This window comes from Nicotiana tabacum, chromosome 12, assembly GCF_000715075.1.
Source record: "Nicotiana tabacum cultivar K326 chromosome 12, ASM71507v2, whole genome shotgun sequence".
In the NCBI taxonomy this organism is placed as follows: domain Eukaryota; kingdom Viridiplantae; phylum Streptophyta; class Magnoliopsida; order Solanales; family Solanaceae; genus Nicotiana; species Nicotiana tabacum.
The window spans coordinates 8,118,679-8,139,860 of NC_134091.1; the positions used below are offsets into that span (position 1 = coordinate 8,118,679).

The 21,182-nt window shown below is 34.9% G+C and overlaps 2 protein-coding genes across 3 annotated transcripts; one reads left to right on the forward strand and one right to left on the reverse strand.

The window, feature by feature from the left end:
* Nucleotides 1–258: 258 nt before the first annotated feature.
* LOC107810701 (uncharacterized) lies at nt 259–4,101 on the reverse strand. Its single transcript, XM_016635507.2, has one exon. The coding sequence runs from the start codon at nt 3,940–3,942 to the stop codon at nt 505–507; it is 3,438 nt and encodes a 1,145-aa protein (XP_016490993.2). The 5' UTR covers nt 3,943–4,101; the 3' UTR covers nt 259–504.
* Nucleotides 4,102–15,410: 11,309 nt separating this feature from the next.
* Nucleotides 15,411–21,083, forward strand: LOC107788198 (protein ACCUMULATION AND REPLICATION OF CHLOROPLASTS 6, chloroplastic). Of its 2 annotated transcripts, none has more exons than XR_012697184.1 (6): nt 15,411–16,063; nt 16,645–16,869; nt 17,358–17,618; nt 17,706–18,665; nt 18,988–19,121; nt 20,558–21,083. XR_012697184.1 is itself a non-coding variant. In XM_016609873.2 (6 exons), the coding sequence occupies exons 1-6, from the start codon at nt 15,491–15,493 to the stop codon at nt 20,849–20,851; spliced, it is 2,451 nt and encodes an 816-aa protein (XP_016465359.2). In that variant the 5' UTR covers nt 15,411–15,490; the 3' UTR covers nt 20,852–21,083. The 2 variants fall into 2 exon arrangements, 1 of the variants encoding a protein (XP_016465359.2); XM_016609873.2 differs by having other exon boundaries at nt 17,706–18,669.
* The last annotated feature ends 99 nt before the right edge of the window (nt 21,084–21,182 follow it).

Below are 21,182 nucleotides of genomic sequence, written 5' to 3' on the forward strand. Positions count from 1 at the left end.
CTACTAATGGTTGGTGATATTAATAAAAATTCAAAAGTTCAGTTAAAAAGATAATTATATCTTCGCGCTAAACACTCTAACAAAAGTTATTCACTACGAGATTTTAATTACGTTGGTCAATAACATTATCCATTATCTTTTGATATGATTCACACATTTTATTATAATCAATTTCAACAGAACAATGTGCCTAATGAATTACTTTTGCTCCTGCTTAAGTATAATCTGTTGAGGTTTTTATTTGTAAACACAAAATGATTAAACAATTGGAAAAGCCTCCGAGGAAGTGAAGTTTAATTAATACATGCACATGAATAATTAATCACTCTAGAATAAACAATGCACAAACTTTTGTTTTTCTTAAAAGAAACAAACTTAATGACAATGAATGACAATTGAAGAGATACACGAACATTGAACTAAGCAAATGAAGGAAATTTTCTTGAATTTGATTCATTGGATCTTGAAGTTTCCTTTAGTGGAAAAAAGAATTTGAATTTTTCATCACATTGGTGAAGGAAGAGTTGTAGGATCAGCTGAAGAAGGAATATCAGGACCAACTCTGCAACCTTCAAGCATGAATACAACATCAGTCATTGATGGTCTTTCTAAAGAATCAGGCATTGTGCAAAGCAAACCAACTTTTACTCCTAACAAAAACTCTTCCCATTCTGATGATTCAGGGTCCAATTCAAGCAACCCCGGCTCGAGCAATTCTGAAATTTGACCTCTTTGTAGTTGTCTCTTTACCCACTTGACAATGTCCTCGTCCCCGTTGAACATTACTGGCTTTCTTCCTGTTAGTATCTCTAATAGTACGATTCCGTAACTGTATACATCAGCTTCTTTTGTAGGTATTCCAGTTAATGTTACTTCAGGTGCTATGTAGCCTAGAGTTCCGACTGGGGTGGATGATGTTGAAGCCTCTACTGGTATTGCTACTAGGCTTAGTTTATCTAAACCAAAATCAGAAAGATGGGCTTCAAAATCAGCATCAAACAATACATTTTGTGGCTTTACATCCCCATGAACCACTGTAACTGAATGAAGGTAAGCTAAGCCACGAGCGATGCCAAGAGCAATAAGGTGGCGCATTGGCCAATTGAGTACATGACCATCCTGATGAGATGCTTCTTGTAAAAGTGTGGCAAGATTTCCATTAGGCATGTAATCGTATACAACAAGTCGGACATCAGGTGGTGGTCCTGCGTAATATCCACGAACGACAGTCAGATTCCTATGTTTCACCTTGCCAAGGGATTCAGCTTCTTTGCGGAATGTGTTCACTTCAATTGATGCATCAAGAAGGCGACGGACAGCCAAGACCATTCCATCTGCGTAAGTGGCTTTGAATACCAGGCCATATTTTCCACGGCTCAACACATTTTCCTCATCAAATTGCCTGGTTGCTTCTAAGGTCTCTGCATAAGTGATCTTGTTGTTGAACATAACAAGCTTTGGACCGCCATTCTCCCCACTTCCTCGACCCCCTTCTCCTCCTGAGCTTGCACGGCCTGGGCTTCGCTTCTTCCCTTCAGATGCACCTCCTCTTAACCTCTTGTGCCAAAGTATAAGGCCATAGATGTACCCACAGCAACATACGGCCACTAGAAAAGCCCCTACTGCAGCCAATACAACAAACAAAATCAACTTCTTTCTTCTCCTCTTGCCTTTATTGCACTCTATCAATGGCTTTCCACACAAATCTTTATTGGCAGCAAATAAAGAAGGATCCTTGAACCGAGAACCCAACGCCTCTGGAATCTCACCCTCAAGATGATTATGGGAAACATTTAAGTATTTCAGGTTGGAAATTAGAGACAGATTTGAAGGAATTGATCCATTCAAATTATTTGAAGAAAGATCCAGCATTTCCAAGTTTGATAATCTTGACAATGACTCTGGTATGTGGCCTGAGATGTGGTTCGAATCCAACAAGAGAATATCCAAAGACAAGCAATTAGAAATGTTTTCGGGGATTTTCCCCCTTAAACCATTCTCACCCAAATCAAGCTTTGTTAGACGAGATAAACGTGAGAAATCCTCCGGAATTTGACCTTTTAAATGGTTCCTTCGAAGCTCAAGCACTCGAAGGCCAGAACAGTTGCCCAATTCAGCTGGAATCGAGCCATTAATACCACTATTCGACATAGAAAGCACTTCCAAGGATGTAAGGAACCCATAAGTCTTAGGAATCTGCCCAGAAAAGGCATTAGATGACAGATTCAAATATTCCAAACCAGATAAACTGCTAAAACCCTCAAGAACATCTCCAGTTAACATGTTCTCTTGTAAAGCCACAACTCTTAAACTTGGCAGCCCAAAAATCTCAAATGGCAATTCACCAGATAGGTTTTGCTTGCTCATATCAAGAGTTGTCAGCCTCAACAAACTCCCAATACTACCCGGAATGTTCCCTGAAAACCCACAATTACTAACATTTAAAACCTCTAACCGATGCAAGCTTCCAATTTCTCTAGGAATTTCACCAGAAAACCTGTTACTAGACAAATTCAAAGTAGTCAAATTGCTAAGCAGCACAAGGTTTTGAAACAAACTACCATTCAACTTATTCATGCTCAAATCCAAACACTCTAGCTGATAAAGACTCCCCAAACTGGCTGGAATCAGCCCAGAAAAATTACTCCCACTAAGAGACAGCATTCTCAAGCTTGTCAAATTACCCAAAAACTGTGGAATCAAACCAGAAAACCTATTCCCACCAAGGTCAAGTACCCCCAATGAAGAAAGATTCATTATACTCTCAGGAACTTCACCAGTTAAGGTATTGTTAGCCAATCTAAGCTCCTCAAGAGACTTCAGATTCCCTATAGTATTAGGCAAAGTTCCAGTAACTGCATTCCCAGACAAATCAAGAACCTTCAATGACAAAAAACTCATCAACCAATCAGGAAAAACACCATTAATGTGATTCCCGTGAAGGCTCAAAACCTCTAAAGCACTTAAACATGTTGCATTCGCGGGTTTAGTTAAACCCGTGAGCGCATTAAAATCCAACTCAATGATCCTAATAGCATGAGGAGCATTGACTGATGACCCATTACAGAAAAATGAAGCAGGGACCACCCCAGATAGTTGATTTCGCGATAGCGAAATTACTTGTAAACTCGATAGTGAACCGATTGTAGCGGGGATTAATCCCTGCAGATTATTATCACCGGTGCTTAAGTGTATTAATGAGGATACGTTGGCTATTGCTGAAGGTATAGTCCCGTAAAGTTGATTAGAATCAAGCCAGAGATACTCTAACTTCTGTAAAGCTCCGATACTCGCCGGTATCTCACCGGAGAACCGGTTAAACGACAAGTTTAAGAGCTCGAGCTGAGAACCGGCGGAGAAGTTAGCCGGAATTCCACCGGAGAAGAGATTAGAAGAAAGATCGAGGAACCGGAGACTGGCGGGGACATTACCGGAGATATGGCCGGAGAGAAAGTTGTGAGCTAGGTTTAAGACTTGAAGATTAGTGAGGTTGGAAATCGCCGGCGGAAGTTCGCCGGAGAAAGAGTTGTAATGTAAGTAAACGGCGCGTAACAAAGCACATTGAGCTAAAGAGCGTGGGATAGAGCTATTAAGATTGTTAGAATGAAGGCTTAACCTACGCAACTGGCGTAAGTCAGCAAGCTGGTCAGTTAACCGGCCACTGAGTTGTAGTCCAGGTAAGCGGAGTTCACGAACTCTACCTCCGTCACAAAGAATACCACGCCAATCACATGGCGCTAACGGCGTTGAAATATCCCAACCGTCTAATGCACCAAGTGGGTCTTCTAAATTCCTTTTGAATGACATTAACGCCGCCATTTCTGTTTCCGTTACATTATCTGCCAACGCCATGGAAAAGAAACTAGTACATAGCAATGTAAATGTAAATGCGGCGGCTGCCACCATTAACGGCGGAGAGAGAAGAAAAGTAGCCGTTGACATGAGGGGAGAATTGGAAGGTGGCTGCTGCTGCTAATGGAGTATGTTTTGGGAGTGGGGAAGAGAGGAGCGTAAATATTGTTGTTTCAGAACAAAGAGAAGAAGAAGCACTACTGACAAGACTAACGCCATGTGTTGCGCTATGCACTGTGGCTTTGTTGGTAATTTTTATTTTATTTTTTATATTTCTTTTTTCCTTGCTGTTGGTCCGTTTCTACCTTTTCCTTCTTCCCAGGAAAGTTGTTTTTATTAGCAACAGTAAGAATATGGTGAATTGAGATGATTTATATTTACCTACCATGAATAATAGCCTGTTTGACAAAGTTTCTTTTTGGTCAAAAATAATTTTTTTTATTAAAAGTATTTTTGGCCAAAAATTTAGGTATTTGGCCAAGTTTTTGAAAGAAAAAAAAGTGCTTTTGAGAAGAAAAGAAAAATACACTTAGAAGTAGTTTTGTAAACTTTGGCCAAACACTAATTGCTGCTTAGAAATATTTTTCAATCTAATTCGCCAAACACAAACTGCTTCTCACCAAAATTACTTTTAAGAAAAACACTTCTAAAAATAAGCTGATTTTTGCAGGTTGATCAAACGGGCTATAAGATTCATAATAAAAAACGGGTTATAAATGGAGTCTTAATCAACAACTACACAACAACATACTTAGTATAATCTCACAAGTGAGGAATGGAGTCTTAATCATAAGAAATATTTGTATAAATTACTTTTATCCCTCTTAAAACGATAACCACTAAATTAATATCCCACTAATTGGATTAGTAATCGGCGAATGAGAAAAAAGAGTAATAAACAATTTCATGTTTTTTTAAAAACATTAAATATTTTGAAACAAACTTAAACAACTGATATTTAAGAGTTTCATTAATATCCATTTATGTAATTATTGGATTTTTTAGACGATATTGTTGGGCTAAACCAGCCACAAGATACTCTTATATGGTATAATATTATCTGCTTCGTATTCAGCTCGGATTGTTTTTCCTAAAAGCCCTCACGCCATTAAGATATTTTTACACCTCAATTGACTTTGTTCCCACGCTCAACAATCTCCCCTTAGAACTAAGTTTCATATGTCCCACTACCACGATCCACGGGTCTCTCGATACTCTTATATAGTGTGATGTTGCTCGCTTTGAGCCAAGTCCGTACGATTTTTCTCGATACACCTCACACCGTTAAGAGATCTCTACACTTTATATGCAAACTCTCAATCTATTCTACTAACAATATTAAACTTTGTTTGCACACCCAACATATATCATTTGCTCACGCTATTTTATTTTATTTCATAATATTTTCTTTTTAATCTGTTTTGAACAAGAATGATAAATTTATATATTTAAAATGCTTTCAATTTCATATTTAATAATATGATATTATAACCCCTACAAACTTCGTGAAATATTTTAAGAGGTCGCTTGGTACAATGGATAAGCAAAAATAATTTTGAGATAATAATTTTTTACTGTCTTATTCCTTATCTGTTTACTAATTCTGGGATAAATTATTCCAAGATTAAAAATAGCATCGAGATAACTTATATCTATCAGAGGATGGAATAATAATTCTAGAATAAAATAATAAAATAAACAATCTTAGAATTAATATAACATACCAAACCGTCAATAAAAGATAATGCCAGAATAACTAATTCGAGCATAATTAATTTCAGTAGAACTAATTACAATATAACTAATTTCAAGACAACTAAATGGAGTGATTATTAGCATAGAAAAGTGGGAGTGTTCAAGGGTCTGAAAAGAAGGTCACGCATTTCTGCGGCTTTTGACAAAACTGGGTAATTCTTTTATCCATTGACAATATGGGACGAGGTAAAAGGGCAAAGGCAATGATTAAATGCGACTGGATTCTTTGTGTTTTTTTCTAGTTGAGGGTCACGTAGGGAAAAACAACTCAACAAATGTAGTCCCATTAAAGCCGAAGTTCACTCCTTTAGCCTGATTGCTTATTATGTTATTTAAAGTTGGGATTGATTGATTAATTAAAAAAAGGCATTTTTCTTTTCATTTTAATAATCAATATCATGAATAGGAAGGGGGTATCTTTGGTGTCCAATTACTCTTTAGTCATTGCATTTTTCATCTCCATCACCTTTAAGTTGTGAGGATGTTCAATGCAACAAACAAATTTTTTGGACCACTCTTCACTAGCATGCACTAGTAAAAAAAAATATTAGTTACGGATAAATTTTGTTGCTAAACAGAAAAATTCATTGCTAATTCTATTTTGCGACATATTAACGACAAATTATTAAGAAGTTCTATTAGCTACGAGCTATTCAGCGATAAATTAACGACGAAGTTTGTAGCTGATTTTGATTTTTCTTTTTAGCGTCATCACCCACTCGATTCATATGGTTGGGATATGAGATGTTTAGTTGGTTTAATGTAGATATGGGATGGAGTAGTATACATAGATGTAGTTACTAGTACAAAGATATAAATTGATGTCATATCTACTTCTCTCGAAATAGTTAATCAATTCGAACTAACCAAATCATAATAGTAATATCATCCCCGTTACAAATTTTACTGGTGAAATTATACTAAATATGTTATTGTTGTTGTCTTCCTTTTTCTCTCAAGTTAATTGGGGTCGTTTGGTTTGACACACTAAAAAATGATGCCAACATAGAATTTTCTATAAGTAATACCATGGTTAGTTGGATGCACAAGAAAATATAATCATTGCATAACTCAGTGCAGTGTTTGGTTTGTCTTATTGAACTCATATTGTTAATATTTGTACTATAAGTTATGTATTGATGTATTATTTTATGCATGATAAAATATGGAATCAGAATACGCGTATGACCTAGTAATTCATGGATAGGAGTAACTAAACAGAAAATAGCACTATAAGTAATTAATCTCCACATAACAATTTGTCAATTCACCACATAGCTATTCGTACATTGATTAGCACCATATAAACAACCTCTACATCATAACCCGTGCGTAATTAGTCCTTAAACCAAATTACTATTTTTGTTCACCTTTACTTGTCCGCTATACTATATATTTTTATTTTTATTTGTCCATTCTAACAAATTAAGATTATGATAATTTTTTTCTTGTTTATACTTATGATTAAATCTATTCTCGGATCGTTTCCTATTTTTTTTTTTTTGGAAATGCTATTATTCTTATTATTATGGGAACTGTGGTAAAATATTGGGACTGAATTAATGGGATAGCCCAATAATTAGGAAAATTAGCAATAAAATAAAGAAAAAATGATATTGTATAGCCGCTGTAAAAATAATAGTTGAAAAATATATATAAAATTTGTATATTATATATATTATACACAAAAAGTATACAAATTCTATATACTTTTTTAACTACCAAATGTAAATAGTTACTGACGTAGACTAAAAGTGATAATATCCCAAGAAAAAATATTATTTTTCTCCCATTCAATGGCAGCAAAATGTTTCATGTAAATCGGATATTAAAATCTCACTTCCATAAAAAGAATTCCTCTTCAATTTAGTATTGTTTGCTTTCAGAAAAAGGTGAGAATAGAGGTTTATAAGTTACTTGCAATGTCGGACCAATTCTACAACTCCATTTGACAAACACAAAAAACCAGATGGCATTAAACATATCGCCATTGACAAAATTTGAAGGCAATTTCAATCTAACATTCTGGAAATACAACAAGAAAAACGACAAACTTAAATTCCTTTTATGAAGGAAAATCTCATTGTACTTTTATCATAATGTTTTTGCATTGCTTAATTACGGAGAGAAATTTAAAAATAGTCAGATTTACTACTGGCCACTTAAAAATAGCCCAATTTTAAAAGTAATCGAAATTTAGCCATCTTTTATGTAAAGATAAATCTGAGCGAAAACAATGTTCAAAACCCGAAAAATACGCCCGTATATTATACTGGAGTTCCAGCATAAGTATGCTTGAGCTCCAGCATATTATACGGGAGTTCCAGGACAACTATGCTGGAACTCTAGCATATGTGTTGGAGTTCCAGCATAAATACACTAGAACTCCAGCATAATATACTGGAGTTCCAGCAAGTATAAATGTCCAGTATAATATACTGGAGTTTGGAGCACCGGTGCTCCAGTCTCCCGTATATTATACAGGAGTCAGCAAAATATACCGGTTCAGCATAATATGCTGGAGTTCGTACACAGATGCACCGAACTCCCGTATATTATGCGGGACCGGTCTCTGTTGCAGCAAAATAGTGGCTATTTTTCATTGACTTCATAAACGGTGACTATTTTTGAATGATCAATCCGAAAACTGGCTATACCGTGCTATTTTAACTTAATTACGCCGTTCCCAATTTTGCGCACCCTTCTCTAAATGTTTTAATTTGTGTTTTGTTTCCGGACAATTTTTCTGTTATATAAATAATGAATTCATTAATACATAAGAAATAGACAAGTAACAAGTGTTCACAGAATCATTACAGATTGCAATTTTATTTTAGGGATTTTTACGCAAAATTCCGACTATATATACTGTTTACTTTTTCTAGTCATATACATAGATTATGCATTGATTAAATACAAGTATACACATATATTATACCTTTGTTGGCTATTTTTAATTTAAGCGGTTGGATAATCGATATTTAGGTTAATTCTTCAACTCATTTCATTTCTAGTACACAATTCTTTCTTCAGTTATTTTTTTTCTTTTGGATTAATATACTATAGCGTTCTGATAGATTCATGATAAATGCAGAATTGTTGTTGAATTGGAGAATCACACCCTTTATAATCGTTCAAATGAGACAGCTCAACCAGCCATAAAAATATATAGACGTAGAAATGACAACGGATAGCCACTCTAAAGTGCTAAGTACTATTTAGGAATTAGTGAGGAGAAAATGATCCTTTATAGCCTCTCAAAATGGGGGCATTTGCATCTATACTTGCTTTTTGGATCACGTTTTAATTTGTGCTCGCTTTGCAAAAAAAATTGCAAGCGTACCCACTTTTTCGCGTAACTTCAGCATACGGGGCTGAAGTAGTAAAGACAATCACGCAAAACTTCAGCATTCTAGTAGACGGGACTGAAATAGCAAGTGTGCTGAAGTTTTTGTTTGTAATTGCTAAAGCTTTTGTCTTCAGCTCTAGAGCTGAAGTTTTTGTTTTGTAACTGGCGAACTTCAACTCTAGAGCTGAAGTTTTTGTTTTTGTAACTGGCGAAATTTTTGTTTTGTAACTGGCGAACTTCGGCTCTAGAATTTTTTTCCCTTCATAATGATACTATCACAAAAACATGAAAATAGCTGCTTTAATGTCATATAAAGCATTCAATAGCAAGGATACAACATCTTATAACTCTCTAGTCGGACCAATTATTTAGATGATTAGTTCAACAACTAAACCATCCAAAGGAACTGTTAATCGATATTTGATAAAGCAAGAAACTTTTCAACAATTTACATAAACCAATATGTTGTTGCTAATGCCATGCATTATCAAATAAGATGTGTAGCTTCGTCATTTAACAGATCATCTATTGCCACCACTCAATCAAGCAAATGACCTTTAGTCACGGATTTCAGAAAGAGGTTGAGGGCGGATATAACTTTGAGGAGGAGAAGGAGGAGGAGGGGAGCTGAAGTTGTTTAAAAAGTGGGTACAAGTTAAAAAAAAAATAAAAAAATGGGTATAGGTTAAATGGAGGCGACCAAATAGGGCGCTCCGGCAATTTTTACCTCAAAATGTTAATAGCCAATATTTTCTCCATTGACACGAAATATCCCTGCGGCCCAAACATATTACGTCTAATAGCCCGAAATGTCTATTTTGTATATTTTTTATGTAATGATAGTCTATTTTGTATATTTTTTATGTAATGATAGTCTATTTTGTATATGTTTTGTATAGTGATAGTATATTTTGTATATTTTTGTATAGTGACAGTATATTTTATATAGTGATAGTCTATTTAATAGTATTTTTTATATAGTGACAGTCTATTTTTTATATAATGATAGTATATTGTATATAAATTGTACAGTGACAATCTATTTAGTATATTTTTTATATAGTAACAGTGTATTTTGTATATATTTTGTATAGTGACAGTCTATTTAGTATATTTTTTGTATAATAACAGTCTATTTTGTATATATTTTGTATAGTGACAGTCTATTTTGTATAATTTTTGTATAGTAACAGTTTATTTTGTATAGTAATGGCCTATTGTATATAAATTATATAGTAAGAGTCTATTTTGTATAATTATACGTATAAATTGTCTCCCTTATCTAGAAAAAGAATCAAGAGTTCAGATCTTTATGTTCCATAAATTTATGTTTTTGTTTCTTGGGTTTTGTTTTCTCCTTTTTTCTTGATGGCGCGGTGGTAGTAGGTGGGTGGCAGATAAGGGTGTTTATAAAAACCCGAAAAATCGAACCAAACAGAAAACCAAACCAAATCAATCAAAAAACCCGATACTTTTTGGTTTGGTTTGGTTTTGAATTTTAAAAATCGATCAAATTTGGTTTGGTTTTGGTTTTAATCAGAAAAAAACCGAAAAAAAAATCCGAACCAAACCGACTATAAGAGTAGCTATTTCAGATTTATTATTACACCTATATATATGTATATTTCTATACAAACTTTCAAAAATTTAGTGGTAAATGTTAATAGTTTGCACTTTTAGTATAGTTCTTTACCTTTACATTCTAGTTTGATTGGTAGTTTTCTTTTGTTAAGTGTAAGAATTCATTTCTTGTTAAAAAGAATATATTTTTAATTGAGTCCTTAAATTATTCATCACTATTTGATTCAATTATTATCAATATATCTTGGTAAATAATAGATTTCTCAAAGAGCAATTGATTTGATAGTGTTACGTTGAAAATGTGATCTCGAAATATGTGTTTGATAGTGTATGTCTTATATTAAAAAAACGACAAATAACCGAAAATCCGACATAAACCGAATCGAGAAAAAACCGACTTAATTTGTTTGGTTTTAATATTTAAAAAATCGGTTTACTTGATTTGATTTTTTTTAGGAAAAAACTGATCAAAACCGAACCATGAACACCCCTAGTGGCAGATGTTGAGTATTGATAGATTGGACCGTTACTGTGATTGTTATCCTCAAAGAATTTGTTAAATACGTTAGTTTGATGGAATTTACCAATTGCAGGAGTTTAATATAGAAAAGGACACATTTATCTTATACTCCTATTTATCTATATTACTAAAAAATAAGTTAAAATAATTATTACACAAAAATTAAAATAAATAAAGTAAACGTAATGTTAAAAACTAGTATAAGGCATGTCAATCTCAGAAATTATCCTAACAGTAAATTATAATTTTGCATAAGAAAGCTGAGGCTCGGGGCGGCACAGTTGTCAGCATAATTTATTTGTTTTTGGCTACATAATGTGCAGTTGTGGGCTAGGCGACTGTTTATAGTTTTTGCCGAGCGACTAACTTTGTCAAAAGCTTATTAGTTAGTGTATCCTAAATTATAGCTATACAGTTTAATTTTTCGGGACAAAATATTCTGAATTATTTTAAATTTGAGATTTTTCATTCATATTTTCAGAATAGTATAAGTACTGGTTAATTTCTAAATAACAATTTTAAAATTGCTTGTTTGTGTACTTTCCCGTATAAGATCCAGTTCCCAAGCCCAGTAAGAAAGGGAAAAAAAGCAGAAATAATAAGATTTACAACTAATAACTGAAAAATAGGCATAGTTTCAAAAGTAACTAAAATTTAGTCACTTTTCATATAAAGATAAAATCTAAACAAAATATCCTTAAAAATTCGAAAAAATTCCAGCATAATATGTTGTAGTTCGAATTTTTTACATATGAGTTTTCAGCATAATGTGTTGGAGTTCCAACATAATATGCGGGAAGTTTATATGCAGGAGCTCCAATCCCGCATATTATGCTGAAAATTTTCGTGTGTTGGAGTTCCAACATAATATGCTGGAAGTTTATATGCAGGAGCTCTATAAATCCCGCATATTATGCTGGAACTTTTCGTGTTTCAATAAAACAATAGCTATTTTTCAATGACTTTGCAAATGCTGGTTATTTTTTCCAATCCAAAACTGGCTAGCCAGTGCTATTTTCAATGTACTTCCCCATATAAGATCCAGTTCCGAAGCCTAACAAGACAGAGTAATCTACACGGTATATCCACTGAAAATGCTAGTTAACTCCATATATCTTTGAAATATTTTTATTTTACTTTGTATAGCTACTTTATAAAAGTTTATTACTTTTTAAATTTTTAATATCATTATATGCCATTAAATAAATCTCACCTTTTAAAGAACTAAATTATCTCTCACTCCAACTTAATAAATTCCTTAAAACACTCCATCATCCCACGTTTTAAGGAATTGGAATTATACATATTCACCAACAAGCCAAACCCCAACAATTTCTCTATGAAGCCCTCCATACTCCTTTTCTTCTCTTTCATCAATGTAATCAAAAGAAAAACAAAATAAGGTGAAAATGTTCTAATTAGGGATATAATATATTAAAATATATTATTCAAACCAATACACCACAATATCCTAATGAAAAATACAATATTCAAATCAAACAACTATAATATTCCAATTTAGAATACAATATTCAAATCGAACATAACACAATATTCTAATTTGGAATACAATATTCAAATCAAACATACAATAAGTATTCTAATTTTGAATATAGTATTCAAATCAAACATACCACAATATTCTAATTTGGTAACAATATTCAAACTAAATTTTCCAAATTAAAAAACAAATTATAGAATATTTGGGTTGTACATTATATTCCAAATTAAAATATTATTTGAATATTGTAGTCCAAATTAGAATATTATAGCATTTGAATAATATATTACAAATTAAAATATTATGGTATATTTTGTTTGACTAATATATTCTAAATTAGAATACTATAATATGCTTGATTTAGATATTATACTCGTCATTAGAATATTGTGATATATTCAATTTGAATTGTATTTTAAATTAGAATATTGTGACATGTTCAGAATATGTTGAAAGATTTGAAAGTATAAAGTATACAATATCATAAATGAAGTTCTGATGGAAAATATGAATATGGTTCAATTAGGAGATATGTGAATCTCAAAGTACATGTTTTAGTAATTAAGGCTACATTTAAGAAATATTATTCCCTTATTAATAATGGTTGTTATACTCGTAAGATTCTCTATCAAGATATGCAATGTAATTTCTTTATGGGTATACAATGTAGAGAAACTTTTAGAAACCACTATGTTTTAGCGGTTATTAGCTAGTTGTAGCTACCATTTACTATATTATTTTCATATAGCTATGTTTTCGGGTTTTTTAGAGTGTATTCGATGTATTTAAGCTACTGCATTCATGAATACAATAACATTTCTCAGCGTGAAACAGGGGATTACAGTTAGACAGATTATTGTATTCGACTGTATTCACGGCATAAAATAGGGTATTATAGCTAGATAAATTATTGTATTCGACTGTATTCACGATATGTATTTGTGAATACAGTAACGTAAATAGCGCAATTCATGGTCTATTCAGATGTTTTTAAACGGAAAGTGAATCAATTAATATAATAGACTCCTAATATAACTCAACAAACACAATTATAAATCTGAATACATAAAATACATAAATTATATTAATTAAAAAAATATATGAATACATTGATGGAATATAGCGGGACAGTGAATCTCAAGTTGCTCAATCTCAAACTCAGTCGTCTTTGTTCAAGAACAACCCTAATGTCGTTTCGTCGATAGCAGATTTCGAACCTCTATAATAAAAGAAGATTTTTCAGCAATTTCCCAAACTTTCTCCCACCACCTCCGCAGTGTCGCTTCTTTTCTCTCTCCGCCATCTCTAATTCAGTCGTCAGAGCAAGTTTTGTCTTCATCCTTAAGTGCAAAAATGCACACCTAGTTCGTTTTTGCCACGGAAGAGAACGGATGCTTTGATGGGTCACTGTATTTGAAGGGATAAATAATTGGTTTTAAGCAATCTTGGAATAAAGAAGAAGAATTTGTGAAATTGGGCTGTTATTAATGGTAGCACAACATTGGAGTTGCCCTGGAAAATTCTTTGTTCTTTTCGAACAAAGCTGTTTCAGAGATTTCAAAGATAGCTTCTATTTTTTTACGCGATGATGACGATGATGATTACGAAGAGGAAATTGAGGTTGTATTCATGGAGAAAAACTGGGTTGGGAGAGAGAGAAGGGGTGGAGAAAAATTTGAAAGAGCGAGAGAGAAAAATAATACAAAGCGTATTTTATGGCTTAAGGGTAGGAGGTGACCATAAATAGATATTTGGCTATAAAAATCAAAAGGTAGCTATGGAATATAATTTTTTAAAAGGATATTTATATAAAATAAATAAGGTATCAACTTTTGCTACAGGAGGTAAAAATTCCTACAATGTAACTTTCATCATTAAGGCATAGTGAGTAAAGAGATGTATTAGAGGCATTTGCATCTATACCCGTTTTTTGGGTCACGTTTTAACTTGTGTCCGCATTGCAAAAAAAATTGCAAGCGTACCCATTTTTTTGCGTAACTTCAGTATACGGGCCTGAAGTAACAAAGACAATCACGCAAACTTCAGCATTCTAGTAGACATGCCTGAAGTAGCAAAACTTGTTGAACCAAGTGTGCTGAAGTTTTTGTTTGGAATTGCTGAACCTAAGCATAGTAGCTGAAGTTTTGTTCTCTATTTGCTGAAGTTTTTGTTTGTAATTGTTGAACTTAAGCATAGTAGCTGAAGTTTTGTTCTCTATTTGCTGAAATTTTTGTTTGTAATTACTGAGCTTAAGCATTTTAGTAACTGAAGTTTTATTCTCTATTTGCTGAACTTCAGCATGTTTTAGCTGAAGTTTTGTTCTATATTTGCTGAACTTCAGCATGTTTTATGCTATCGTGTAATTAATTTTTGTACAGATAATAAGTTTATCATAAGTAGAATTAGTAACTTAAAAAACTAGATAATGATTTAGCACAACAGGTTAAAATATATTGATAATGTACAAAGTTGAATCCAAAAAAAATAATAGAATGTGAATTAAAGGAAATGAACTTATATTTACATACATGTACGTACTTACTTTAGAAAGTTATTTATAATTTATTTTTAAATAATCTGATAAACATACTTACGACAATCATCCCATGAACTGAAGTTTCATAGCAGCAGCAGAAGAAGAAGAAAACAAAGGAGGAGAAGGAGGAGGAGAAATGGGGCTGAAGTTGTTTAAAAAGTAAGTACAAGTTCAATTTTTTTTTTAAAAAAATATAGGTTAAACGGGGCGACCAAATAGGGCGCCCGTGCAATTTTTACGATGTATTATAGTTGTATACGGCGTTAAAAGCCCAACAATAAATGCATAGCCCAGATTAAAATAATCGGCCCATGTGCCTTATGAGAGAAAAAATATCTGAAACAAATCAAATTATGAGCACACTTTGAACTCTGCAGTCGCATAGCTCCACTAACAATGGAGGCTTTAACACACCTAAGCTTCGGCATTTGCACTCCCCGCCTTTCACCACCATTTCAACTTCCCGCCGCCGGTAAGAAGCCACTGCGACTCAATGCTGTTACCGGCGGAGCTAGTAGCGTTACCGGTGGAGCAAGTAGTGTCCCGACTAACTTCTCCGCCAGCAAATGGGCTGATCGTCTTCTCGCCGACTTCCAATTCCTTCCTTCCACCACCACCTCCACCTCCGACTCACCGGATTTCCTAAATTCAACTTCCTCTACCGCCACCGCAACTACTCTTCCTCCGCTCTCTCCTCCTCCAGACCGCCACATTTCTATGCCGATAGACTTTTACAGAGTGCTTGGTGCTGAATCTCATTTCCTCGGTGACGGTATCAGAAGAGCTTACGATGCTAGAATTACAAAGCCGCCGCAGTACGGCTACACTCAGGAAGCATTAATTGGCCGACGACAGATTCTTCAAGCTGCTTGTGAAACCCTAGCTGACTCTACTTCTCGTAGAGAGTACAATCAAGGCCTTGCCCAGCATGAGTTTGATACTATTGTTACTCCTGTCCCCTGGGATAAAGTATCTTTTTACCTTCCAGTACTTCCTTTTTTACTATTCACATTCTTAATTACTTGAATGAATGTTTTAGCTTTGTTATTAAATTTATTGTGTTAATCTCAATCTTATTTTGACAGTGTTTAGACGTTTTACTCTATCAGTATATTTTAGCTAACAATTGTAGCATGTTACTTATCTTATTTTTCGAAGTACCGATTGTAAGTAGCTGCTGATAAAATCGTAGAAGTTTGCATTTTTAAGTTATATGTACAGTGAGAGCAACATGATCAATTATTTTCCAAATTACTAATCTGCACTTACTATAGGCAACGGTAAATTGCTAAAGTTTTGGCTAAAGTTATATAGTGAAAGTAAAAGATTTTGTACATGATCAGTGTATTTTAACCGGTTGTAGCTTGTTACTTTTTTTTTTCCAGATTACCAATCCAAACTTAGTATAGGCAATGAGATGTAGTTAGCTCTTAAAGCTTAACTAAATGGTAGTGTGATAAAAAGTTTACCTTGTTGGTTATAAAACGTAAAACCTATAAAAGTTTTAGTGGGATGCAAAGAATTTAAAGGAATGTTATGGATTTTTGCAGGTTCCTGGAGCATTATGTGTTTTGCAAGAAGCTGGTGAGACTGAAGTAGTTCTTCAGATTGGGGAGAGCTTGCTGAAAGAGAGGTTGCCTAAGTCGTTCAAGCAAGATGTGGTCTTAGCTATGTCACTCGCATATGTTGACCTTTCGCGGGATGCCATGTCCCTTTCACCTCCTGATTTTGTTAAAGGTTGTGAACTGCTTGAGAGAGCGCTTAAGCTATTGCAGGTATAGTAACTTCTGATGATATGACTCACTTAAAGTGAATGTGGTGGTATATCTGAAATTCCATACAAAAGGGAAAGAACATGGCAATAGCTCATTTCTATAGTTTATGCACTATAGCATCGGTTTTACAGCTGCAAATGGCTCTCACAAACGACTTTAGTGGTGGAGGAGGGTTTATATTGCTGTATTAATTTCTGACTCTTCATTCTGATTTACCTAAGAATGAATGTTCTGCTTGGTCATCCATCATTCAATAGTCTGAGATATTAGTCATAGGCAAGGACTTCAGATTACATCTCTGTTTGTTTGTTTTGTAATTTGCGTGAGTAAGCATGAATGCTTTTTCTTTCCTCTTGTCTTCTTTAATGCACTTTTTTTTTGTGGTGGTTGGGGTTTTGTGTGTGTGTGTGTGTGGGGGGGGGGGGGGGGGGCTAAAGCTTATAGTGAAGAGCAAATAATGAGGAACTTTTCTGCCCTTCATTTGCCAGGAAGAAGGTGCAAGCAATCTTGCCCCTGATCTGCAATCCCAGATAGATGAGACATTGGAAGAGATAAATCCGCGCTACGCACTTGAACTTCTAGCTTTTCCTCTTGGTGATGAACACCGAATGAAAAGAGCAGAGGGTCTTCAAGGTGTGCGCAATATTTTGTGGGCTGTTGGAGGAGGTGGAGCAGCTGCAATCTCTGGGGGGTTCACGCGAGAAGATTTCATGAACGAGGCCTTCCTACGAATGACAGCTGCTGAGCAGGTTGGCTTATCTATGTTTCGTATATTTTAGTTTCTTTGTAACTGTTTTTACACTCCTTTTCTTCATTTTCCTCTTCCTTTTTAAAAGGTGGACCTTTTCGTAGCAACGCCAAGTAACATTCCTGTAGAAAGCTTTGAAGTTTATGGAGTGGCGCTTGCTCTTGTTGCTCAAGCTTTTGTTGGGAAAAAACCTCATCTCATCCAAGATGCTGATAACCTTTTTCAGCAACTTCAGCAGACAAAAGTAACAGCTTACGGCAGCTCTGTGTCTGTCTACACTGTTAGAGAAAACCGTGAAATAGACTTTGCTTTGGAGAGGGGCCTTTGTTCACTTCTTGTTGGAGAAGTCGATGAATGTCGCTCATGGTTGGGCCTAGACAGTGAGGATTCACCCTATAGAGATCCATCTATTGTGACTTTTGTTGCAGAACACTCAAAGGATGACAACGAAAATGGTCTGCTCCCTGGATTATGTAAGCTTCTGGAGACCTGGTTGATGGAAGTGGTCTTTCCCAGATTTAGAGAGACACAAGATATCATTTTCAAGCTTGGAGACTATTATGATGACCCTACTGTTTTAAGATATTTAGAAAGGCTGGAAGGCGGTGGTGCGTCACCTTTAGCTGCTGCGGCAGCTATTGCAAGGATTGGAGCTGAAGCTACAGCTGTGCTAGATAGTGTTAAGGCTAGTGCTATTCAGGCATTACAGAAAGTTTTTCCTGCTGGTGATGGGGAAGGCAGTGTAAGACGATATGGCGACAATGAGATGAACGAATTTGATATCGCTAAGCCATTTGAGGATCCTGTAGAGCTTCGTGATCAAAATAATTTTATCACGTCAGTTGAGGATCCTGAGAGAGTTCCTTCTGGTTATCAGGAGCAAGATATGATAACCGACAAAATAAAAGATGCAACCGTGAAGATTATGTGTGCTGGAGTGGCAGTTGGATTCTTGACTTTGGTTGGATTGAAGCTTTCTTCCTTTAAACATGGGTCTTCAGTTCTTCGTAATGGTACTGGTTCAGCTATTGCCTCGGATGTCATCAATGTGGGTATGACTTACTGATCACTTTTGGTTCTTAGTAACTCTCATAGTTGGCAAAATATGACCCATGGTGCCTTTCTCTTTTTATTTTCTCTACTGCATTCAACAGCTTGGTCTCGAGAGGAAATATCTTCTTTAAAATATGTTATAAGTGGTTGCTGTAAAGCTGTCTTATAAAGATATAAAAGCTATCTTCTTCTATTCGTATTATAAATTCTTAATGCTGGACTTCTTTTCACTTTTTGAGTAAGGGTCTAAGCGCTCCTGCTTTCTTCCTCCAACTTTCCCTTCTTTTGGATATCATAAATTTTACCTGTTACTGCAGGTGCCACACTAGTTGAAAATCCTCTTGAGGTTCCTAGAATGGATGCAAGGCTTGCAGAAAGTATGGTTAGGATGTGGCAGAATATCAAATCCCAGTCTCTTGGACCTGATCATTGTCTCAACAAATTGTCAGAGGTAATGAATATATAATGCCTTTCTTTTTATAGTGTTGATTCATGTTTTGCTAGAATGACATGCAAGGACAACGAAACCTGAAAGCCAATAGGCCTTCCTGACAGTAGACACACTCCACTAGATGCGGCTGCCTGAAAAGCCTAGTTTGCCACTTCGCCTTTATCAAACCTTACCGCATTTCTTTCCGTCCGGCTTAGGCTTCATTAGCAAATAATTGAACAGATTCCTCACTGAGAACCTCAGCCAGGAGGAGTGCAGAAATCTGTGACATTGTTTATAATAGTTGCCGCTACCTAAGTGACTCAGTCACCAGCTATGGCATCGCATGAGAGATGAGCAAAACTGCAAATTATCGTATAACATGAATAGGGACACCAATTAGTACAATTCTTGTGTCACCCATAGTCTTCCCACAATTATGTTTATGAAGAGCCCATTCAGAAAAGAAAAAAATTATATTTATGAACAACCAAATAGAACATATAAAAACCCATACAAAATGGAGACTAAGGAAGACCTTTGGAGATTAAATTACTAAATAAAGAACAAATACAACACAACTGTTACCTTTCTCAAAAACAAAGAAAAAAAGAAGAAACAAAACAAAAAGAGAAACAAAAACAAATGTCTATACCTAGTCTTGCGGCATCCTCATAAAATGTCTATGTCTATACCTATAGTCTTGCAGCATCCTCATAAAATGTCTTATGTTAAAGGACTGAATTTGCTCTTTCGAGACTCGAATAGGAGTAATACATCTTGGTTTGCAAAAGAATTATACTAACAAGTTTCCAAATGTTGGAAGAAATTGAGAAAAGAGGACTTGTAGTTTGGCATGTGTCCAAATAGTATGCATCTGAGTCTGTCGCGTCTGCCCTCCATTTGGTTGTAAGCTGGCTCAAGAACCTTCTCCTTTGGATTTCCTTGTTTCAGACTTAAGGATCAATTGGTTGTGCTGTCTATAATTGGGCGACAATGATCCATGGTTCCTACCTCCACCACTGACCTCTGAGTAGTCTTCAAAGTTACTAATGGTGCCTCATCTCTTTAACTTGTATGAATATTTACTAATGAGATACTGAGAATGTGTAACATGGATATATTCTTTTTTTCTGTTGAAGCAATATATAGGTTAGAAGTAGGTTGGTTTTTTGTGCTACAATTTAGTACTAGATTCCAAGGATTTATATTTTAAGTTTGCTTATGTCGAAACTTGATTGCCACTAAAATCAAATTGAACCATTTTGGAATAACTAATGTACCAAAATTTAAGGAATAATTCTGAATAGACTTTAATTCCTGCCAAAGCAGGGGTTAGGATTGTACATGGTAACTGTACTATTTTGGCTGTTGTTCGACTGCAGTTTATCCACTTCTTTTTGCAGTATCTGGCGTCATGTTTGCGGTTGGCCTGACATTATTGTTCAAACTGCCAGGTTTTGGATGGTCAGATGCTGAAGATTTGGACAGATCGTGCAACAGAAATTGCCCAGCATGGCTGGTTTTGGGACTATGAGCTTTTAAACCTTACCATTGACAGCGTGACTGTCTCAGTTGATGGCCGGCGTGCTATTGTGGAAGCTACCCTTGAAGAATCGGCAAGCTTAACTGATATGGCCCACCCGGAGCACAATGACTCATACAGTACTACCTATACAACTAGGTATGAGATGTCCTGGGCAAATTCTGGTTGGAAAATTGTGGAAGGAGCCGTTCTTAAATCACGATAACGGATGTATATTTAGACAAAATTACGTGTAAAGTGCATTATTTTTGTTTATTTTGCTTTACTCTCAAAAGTCCGGTAAATGGTTAGTGTTGGCCAATTATAATGTATCTTGTTTGGATCATAGAATTGCTGAGTGTAGTCAGGAAAATGACCAGGATTTATGTGAGATAAATGTTATACTTCCCAAGGGCTGACCTCTTTTTTAAGAAGCAGAGGCGTACGTCTTTTATTCATCATGGGGTGTGTGTAAGCTCCAATTTACTGGACTTAAACCTAACGAGTATTTATATTTTAATATCTTTAAATGTAAAAATATTTCTTTAGATGTTATA

Excerpts from the sequence above, each read along its gene's own strand:
- LOC107810701 (XM_016635507.2), bottom strand. The coding sequence starts at position 3,942 with ATGTCAACGGCTACTTTTCTTCTCTCTCCGCCGTTAATGGTGGCAGCC.
- LOC107788198 (XM_016609873.2), top strand. The coding sequence starts at position 15,491 with ATGGAGGCTTTAACACACCTAAGCTTCGGCATTTGCACTCCCCGCCTT. Across the intron at positions 18,670-18,987 it reads CTCGGATGTCATCAATGTGG|GTGCCACACTAGTTGAAAAT; the intron begins GTATGACTTACT and ends CTGTTACTGCAG. Across the intron at positions 19,122-20,557 it reads GTCTCAACAAATTGTCAGAG|GTTTTGGATGGTCAGATGCT; the intron begins GTAATGAATATA and ends TCAAACTGCCAG.